Genomic DNA, 8,821 nt, shown 5'->3' with positions numbered 1-8,821 from the left:
ACCTACAGAGGACTGACCTACAGAGGACTGACCTACAAGGGACTGACCTACAGAGGACTGACCTACAGAGGACTGATCTACAGAGGACTGACTTACAGAGGACTGACCTACAGAGGACTGACCTACAAGGGACTGGAGAACTAGAGGACTGACCTACAGAGGACTGACCTACAAGGGACTGAGCTACGGAGGACTGACCTACAGAGGACTGATCTACAGAGGACTGACTTACAGAGGACTGACCTACAGAGGACTGACCTACAAGGGACTGGAGAACTAGAGGACTGACCTACAGAGGACTGACCTACAGAGGACTGGAGGACTGACCTACAGAGGACTGACCTACAAGGGACTGGAGAACTAGAGGACTGACCTACAGAGGACTGGAGGACTGACCTACAGAGGACTGACCTACAGAGGACTAACCTACAGAGGACTGACCTACAGAGGACTGACCTACAAGGGACTGGAGAACTAGAGGACTGACCTACAGAGGACTGACCTACAGAGGACTGGAGGACTGACCTATAGAGGACTGACCTACAAGGGACTGGAGAACTAGAGGACTAACCTACAGAGGACTGACCTACAGAGGACTGACCTACAAGGGACTGGAGAACTAGAGAACTGACCTACAGAGGACTGACCTACAGAGGACTGACCTACAGAGGACTGGAGGACTGACCTACAGAGGACTAACCTAGAGAGGACTGACCTATAGAGGACTGACCTACAAGGGACTGAAGAACTAGAGAACTGACCTACAGAGGACTGACCTACAGAGGACTGACCTACAAGGGACTGAAGAACTAGAGAACTGACCTACAGAGGCTACAAGGGACTGAAGAACTAGAGAACTGACCTACAGAGGACTGACCTACAGAGGACTGACCTACAGAGGATTAACCTACAGAGGACTAAAGGACTCACAGAGCAGGTTTAGGGGAACAGTGGTGTTTCTGGCCCTGTCCTCAGCTGGCAGGTCCTGCAGGTCCAGCGTGGCGCTGCAGCTGATGTTTCCTCCAGAGTCCTGATCCTGAGGCGTGAACCTGTACTCAGACCGCACCGAGAGCAATCCAGCGTCTCCAACAATTCTCTGCAGGACAGCATCTCCTTGGAGCCAGCTGACGGTCAGCAGCTCGGCGGGGTAAACATCAGACACCTGACAGGTGAGGACAGACTCTGCCCCCAGATGCAGGCGGTCCTGGCCTGTGATCAGAGGGGCTGATGGGAAGGCTGGAGCAGGAAGAGAACGATGACATCATCACGCTGACACCGCCCTGCGGTCCAGGTACATGTACAGTGCATGTGTGTACTCACAGTAAACGTGCACAGGCGTGGTGGCCTGCCTCTGGTCTCCTCCACAGTTGACTCGACACAGCAGAGCTCCTTCGTGCTCCATCATGACGGGGTCAAAGGTCACCACGGAGAGGCTTCTGTTGGTGATGATGGACGCCGTCAGCGGTCGGTCCCCCATCAGAGACCAGGACACGCTCGGCATTGTGGGACAGTCTTGGACCCGACACTCCAGCTGCTGACGCTCGCCCAGTCTGAACAGGGGCCTTCTGGGAAACATGTCCACACGCAGACCCTGAACGCACCACGATGACATCAGCAGCACAGCTGGGGAGGTAAACAACAACATTAACAAACAAACAAACATCCACTGATCAACCTGCTGCTGCTGAAGAGTTTTCACTTCCTGTTTCAGGTGATGAATAATTTGTAACACTTCTAGAGCTCCGTCTGCTGTGAACGCATCATCAGCACCACTGTTGCATGTTCACATCTGAAACTTCTCCTGGTCAGAATTCCTTCAGTGTTGATTGATGAGGAGCTGAATTATCCTCAGAGGTCTCTTCTTCCTGTGACATCAGACATGTCTCCTGGTCTCAGAACTCTCATTTAGCTTCTTAAACTTGTGTTGGAGTTAAGACAGTCTGAGGGACCTTAAGGGTTCTTGTTTTTTTGTTTTTTTTACCTTGCTTTGGTTGCTAAGGTCTTTTGTGTAATGATTCCTTAAGACCAAGAGAAGGAGAAAACCTTAAATACTTAAGGGAACATTTTTAGGAAACCTTAAGGGGAAGGCTTATGGGTGTTTTGGGCAACTGATTTTATTTTTTGGGCAACTGATTTTATTTTGAGAAAACCTTCACCCAGACTTTAAGGAAATCTTAACTTAAGGCGTTTTGTTTTGTGCAACCTTCTGTTCATGATTCCTGGAACTTTGGTGTGTTCGCTGTGATCAAGGACGTGACATCGACAGAGGGCGTGGCTTAACAGAAGTAAACAGTCATAGCCAAGTGACTGATTGTTGATTATTATTTGATCCGTGTTCAAATAAATACGGGCGCTCATCAAATTCAAATGGCTCATCCAGATCCAGTTGGTCAAAATCAGGTAAAAATTCGGACATGTTTGTTGTGACAAGTCAAAACACTCACTCAGAGAGTGAAAGTCTGGCTCTGAAATCTCACTTCTCGCGAGATTTGAGTTGTTGTAGGAAGTTACCGCTGGAGTGACCTTACAGACGCCAGGAGTTACTCTGTTTGGAGTCGTCATGGCTGAATTTTGACCCGATTTTGACCAACTGGATCTGGATGAGCCATTTGAATTTGATGAGCGCCCGTATTTATTTGAACACGGAGTACACGGACGTACACGGACGCAGAGCTCATTGAAACTGAAGAGCGGACGAGGAGAGAGAGGGAGCAGCAACAGGCAGAGGAACATGTCTGAATCCAGCTAAAGGTAAACACAGACGTTCATTTCTCCTTTCCGTTATGTTGTCGGATAATTATACTAACAATCCGAGCCTATCTGTGTGGAAAAAATGCACTTTTAGTGGACGTATTTTGACGTTGTTTGACGCTGTCTGAGTGCCCTATTATTTAATATAGCTGCAGGCAGGTCAGCCCTAGCTTTGTACTGGAGAAATGTCACATATTGAACATCCTATCACTCATTTAGACAAAAGGAGATCGGAAAATAGAGCCCAGGTTGAAAAAAAACATTAGTTCCCCTTTAAGGAGAACACTGTACGCTCTCTGTTCTGAGGAGTTCTTACTTAACGTTACTAACCTGGAGAATAAGACACGCCCACTGATGACATCACAGTTCACAGGTCAAAGTGAACCTGATGTTTTTGGTTCCAGGTGAGAAACGACGTCTCCAGTTCGGAACCAGTTTGTTTTGGTGGAAAAGATCTGAACAGTTTAAAAGTAGGAGCAGGAACCAGACCAGACCAGACCAGATCAGGTCAGGACAGACCAGACCAGATCAGGTCAGGACAGACCAGACCAGGACAGACCAGACCATGCCATGCCATGCCAGACCAGACCAGACCAGATCAGATCAGGACAGACCAGACCAGATCAGACCAGACCAGACCAGACCAGACCAGACCAGGACAGACCAGGTCAGGACAGACCAGACCATGCCATGCCATGCCATGCCATGCCATGCCATGCCATGCCATGCCATGCCATGCCAGACCAGACCAGACCAGACCAGGACAGGACAGGAAAAGGACAGGCCAGGCCAGGCCAGGCCAGGCCAGGCCAGGCCAGACCAGGACAGGACAGGACAGGACAGGACAGGACAGGACAGACCAGACCAGACCAGGACAGACCAGGGCAGACCAGACCAGACCAGACCAGACCAGGACAGGACAGGACAGGACAGGCCAGGCCAGGCCAGGCCAGGCCAGGCCAGGCCAGGCCAGGCCAGGCCAGGCCAGGCCAGGACAGGACAGGACAGGATAGACCAGACCAGACCAGACCAGACCAGGACAGACCAGGACAGGACAGACCAGGGCAGACCAGACCAGACCAGACCAGACCAGACCAGGACAGGACAGGACAGGACAGGACAGGACAGACCAGACCAGACCAGACCAGACCAGACCAGACCAGACCAGGACAGGACAGGACAGGACAGGACAGGACAGGACAGGACAGGACAGGACAGGACAGGACAGGACAGGACAGGACAGGACAGGACAGGACAGGACAGGACAGGACAGGACAGGACAGGACAGGACAGGACAGGACAGGACAGGACAGGACAGGACAGGACAGGACAGGACAGGACAGGACAGGACAGGACAGGACAGGACAGGACAGGACAGGACAGGACAGGACAGGACAGGACAGGACAGGACAGGACAGGACAGGACAGGACAGGACAGGACAGGACAGGACAGGACAGGACAGGACAGGACAGGACAGGACAGGACAGGACAGGACAGGACAGGACAGGACAGGACAGGACAGGACAGGACAGGACAGGACAGGACAGGACAGGACAGGACAGGACAGGACAGGACAGGACAGGACAGGACAGGACAGGACAGGACAGGACAGGACAGGACAGGACAGGACAGGACAGGACAGGACAGGACAGGACAGGACAGGACAGGACAGGACAGGACAGGACAGGACAGGACAGGACAGGACAGGACAGGACAGGACAGGACAGGACAGGACAGGACAGGACAGGACAGGACAGGACAGGACAGGACAGGACAGGACAGGACAGGACAGGACAGGACAGGACAGGACAGGACAGGACAGGACAGGACAGGACAGGACAGGACAGGACAGGACAGGACAGGACAGGACAGGACAAGACAGGACAGGACAGGACAGGACAGGACAGGACAAGACAGGAGAGGAGAGGAGAGGACAGGACAGGACAAGACAGGACAGGACATGACAGGACAGAAACGTGTCCATTCATACAGTGTGGATTAATCTGCCACTGAAAGTAGTCCGTGACAGAGTCTCCACTTCCTCCTGTTGGTCTGACTGAACGACAGCAGAGTTTTTACAGTTTTATATTTTTATTAGTTTGATTTTAATTATAATATTTTCAGTTTCAGTTCAGTTTCCTCAGCAGCTTCACTCTTTTAACTTATGTTCGGATCAGTTTCACTTTCAGTTTTAATAATTTGGGGGTTTTTGATCAGCAGGTGTCTGAGCTCCTGACAGCCTCTCACCCTCTGGAGCTCTAAGATGGTCCTCAGCTGCTCCTGATGTCTCTATAAAACATCTGAGCTGCTGCTCAGCTTGAAATGACGACTCCAAACATGTCTTCATAACACAGCCCATAATCTGTTTGTTCTAGTCTCCATATGGACGGTTATTATTCTCCTTGAATGAGTGTAACTGTCAGGTTTGATCTGTTTGTCTCTGCTGCCGAATCATTAAACACTTTATTAAACACTGTATGAAAGCTGATTATAAATAAAGTTATTTATATATAACTGATAGAACATAAAGCAGAGAAGACGAGGTGAAGTCCAGTGTTCAGGAGAAACTAGGTACAGAGTCGGAAAAACTTTATTGATCCTGGATTGTAAACTGATCAGTTATAAAGAACAGAGAATTGACCTATGGCTAAGCCCCGCCCTCAAACACGATGAGCCAATCACAGTGCGTATAGCCATTCCCATACACTGGGACATTCTCTGCCTGGACGTCCATTGAAATGCATTACAGAAAGTCAGTTTGTTTGGTTTTATGAGCTTTTTCTGAGATTTGAAGTTTAAAAATGGTCAAACGGTGTGCATGGGGTACATGCAACTCTGACACAAGGTATCCTGAGAGGCTGGGCGACCAGGTGTATTTTTTACACTTTAAACCACATCTCAACCGAGAAAAGTGTCTCCTTTGGATAAAGTTGTGTGGTAACGTTAGACCACAACATCAACTCAACGTGAATAAGATTAACAATGATGTCTACATCTGTTCTAAGGTAAGTCAACATTGTGTTTGAGGCAACATATTGTCACTTTGCTGGAAAGAAATATAAAGTTATCTTTAACATCTCTAGCTAACGTTAGCTAAAGTTAGCCTAACGTTAGCTCCTAGCTGCGTTGTTCATCATGTCACCTTGTTTGCTGGGAGTTCATTAGCCTATTTTGTTCTAGTTTTGTACTTTGGTGATCGTACATCATTGTTAGCTGTTGTCCAAAGGGCTCTAGTTAAGCTAACGTTAACTTCTGGAGCTTAGCTTCATTAACTTATCTGTAATGGCAGAGATAACAAAGGTTGGCAAACGTTATGCTGAATGATTCAGTGTAAATACTGTAGCACCAAACTAACGGAGAGACACTCTTGGTAAAGATGGTAAAAAGGCCGTTATCCTTTTCTCATATTCTGAGCCAAAAACCTTAACTTCAGTGGCACTTAAATATGTCTTCACTGTGTTGAGTGTGAGTGTGTCAGTTATACAGATATGAGCTGCTTTAAACTCTGAATTAACTAATGTTATAAATATGTATTCTGTTGTAATGTTCACGACAAAGAGTCAGAATAAACATGAGAAATATAATAAAGATAATTAAGAGGCAAACTGAAGAATACTGCAGCAGTTAAATAATAACAGATAATTATAATTATAGATAATTATGAATTATAAATCCAGAGGTGAGTTCAGTGTCAGTCTGTTAATCAGAGCGTCAGACTCACAGTTCTGTGAGTTAGGTGATTAAAGTACAAATGAATGTAACTGTAACTAGTTACATGTAATTAAATTACAGTTATTGATCCAAATGTTGGCGATAACAGAGGAGTTATATCTGAATATATTATTTCAGATAACTCACACACACACACACACACACAGCTCAGTGTTTCTCAGCCTGCAGGTTGTGACCCCTCCTGGAGTCACCTCATCTTCTCTCTGATCTATAATCAGTACTGACACACTGAGCTGTGATCACTGTGCTCACCCTCTGTCTCTGATCAACTCTTTGGTTTGACTGATGATTGATTAACAGCAACAGTTGCTTTTTATTTATGTTGCTTAATGTGGATCTGTTCCTGTTTGTTTGTTTGTTTGTTTGTTTACACAGGCTATATGTGGTAATTTATTTTATCACTTTTTAAATGTTCAAAATGAAATATTTTAATTTGATCTGATTGTTTCACCGTCAGAATAAACTGTGAAACACGTTTTATGTCTCAGGACGACGACGCTGAACATGTAGAGAAATTATAAACCAACATGTCACCAGAGTCTGAAGCTCACAGACACTTCATCAGACTGAGCTCATCCCTTCATCACTTCAGACTGAGCTCATCCCTTCATCACTTCAGACTGAGCTCATCACTTCATCCCTTCAGACTGAGCTCATCACTTCATCCCTTCATCCCTTCAGACTGAGCTCATCACTTCATCCCTTCATCAGTTCATCAGATCAGACTGTTAAACGAGGCTTCGTCTTCATGTGTTTTCATGATTCACTGTTTCACATTTGATATTAGATATTAAAGGTCTTACCTGAGAGAACAGAGATCCTGCAGACAGACATCTCACTCCTCACAGGGTCACACGCTCTGATGAAGACATGAATAAATGAATACATGAATGAATGAAGCAGCAGCGTCTCCTTTGTGTGTCAACTGAATCACTTCGATCTGTAAAATCCTCTGAAACCAAACGCCTCCTCTGAACCCCTTTATGTCTCCTCCTCCTACTCCTCCTCCTCCTGTCTCTTTATGTCTCCATCTCTCTCTGTAGAGATGTGAGACCACGGCGCCCTCTGCAGGACAGACAGGAAGTCTCCGTCTCTTTGTTTCTGATCAAATCATCTGTTTCTGTTTGTTTCACTGAAAATCAGTGAAGAATCTGATTCATTATAAAATCCAGAAGAAGAAACAAAAGATGAAAACAGGTTTTAAAATATCTGATAAATATGATCAATAAAATGTTTTTATTGTTTCTTTTTCACTTCCTGTTGTCTGTTTATTTATTAATAATTCAAACTGTTCAAACTTTATTATAAATCATTCAAATAATGAAAATGTAACAAGTGTTGTGTTTTTGTTTTACAGCACAGCAGTGACCTCTGATTGATTGATTATTGATTGATTGATGTTCAGACTGATCAATAACAGACAGTGTCTGTTATTGATCAGTCTGATGGCTGACGTGGAGTCATGTGACCTGAGTTACTCTCACTGATGAACGAGGTGCGTTTGTTTCGTGTCACCTGTGTGAAGGTCACGTCTGCACATTGTCTGGGTTATAATGTAATTATCGATAATCATCTCTAATAATCAATAGCCTATAATAAACTCTGTTGTTGGGTCTTTAATTGTCCATCTCTCTTTAACAGAGGGTGGGACGGGGACTTCCTGTCTCCATCGGATGTTAATAAACTTCCTGTGAAACCTGCAGGAAATCAAACTGTTTTTATTAAATCTAATATTGATTCATCTGACACTTTGATTATTGAACTTTCTGCCTGTCTCAGTCTTCACTTTAATAAACTGTATTTTAATGTCCATTTATTGTTGTTTTCAGTGTCTCATGTAGAACTCTGATCTGTCTCGTTGCTGAAATGTGCTGCAGAAATAAACTCTGACATCACACACACGCACACACAAATATATATATATATTTACATATATATATATACATGTATATATATATATATAAAGATATATATATATATACATGTATATATATGGGGGGGGGGCGGTAATGACATGCAGCAATGGGCCACAGGCTGGAGTCAAACCCGGGCCGCTGTAGCAATAGCCTTGTACATGGGGCGCCTGCTCTATCCACTAAGCCACTGACCTGACGCCCCTATATACAGTGGTGTGAACAAGTGTTTGCCCCCTTCCTGATTTCTTACTTTTTTGCATGTTTTCCACACTTAAATGTTTCAGATCATCAAACAAATTTAAACATTAGTCAAAGATAACACAAGTAAACACAAAATGCAGTTTTTAAATGAAGGGTTTTATTAATGAGGAAGAAAAAAATCCAAAGCTACATGGCCCTGTGTGAAAAAGTGTTTGCCCCC

At 45.6% G+C, this 8,821-nt stretch overlaps 1 protein-coding gene across 2 annotated transcripts in view; it reads right to left on the bottom strand.

Moving 5' to 3' along the window:
* The window catches only part of vcam1b (vascular cell adhesion molecule 1b), a 22,406-nt gene extending 14,682 nt beyond the window's left edge, over window positions 1-7,724 (bottom strand). The window contains exons 1-3 of one of the 2 annotated variants that reach the window (XM_050054974.1): window positions 7,288-7,724; window positions 1,321-1,623; window positions 931-1,236 (exon numbers count right to left, since the gene is read on the bottom strand). In XM_050054974.1, coding sequence (XP_049910931.1) covers window positions 931-1,236; window positions 1,321-1,623; window positions 7,288-7,372 — 694 coding nt within the window. In that variant the 5' untranslated portion in view covers window positions 7,373-7,724. The remainder of the gene's footprint in view (window positions 1-930; window positions 1,237-1,320; window positions 1,624-7,287) is intronic. The other variant, XM_050054975.1, reaches the window with a different exon arrangement.
* Between the last annotated feature and the right edge of the window lie 1,097 nt (window positions 7,725-8,821).

Source organism: Epinephelus moara, chromosome 10 (genome assembly GCF_006386435.1).
Source record: "Epinephelus moara isolate mb chromosome 10, YSFRI_EMoa_1.0, whole genome shotgun sequence".
NCBI lineage: Eukaryota > Metazoa > Chordata > Actinopteri > Perciformes > Serranidae > Epinephelus > Epinephelus moara.
This window is presented reverse-complemented; position numbering and strand designations above follow the sequence as displayed.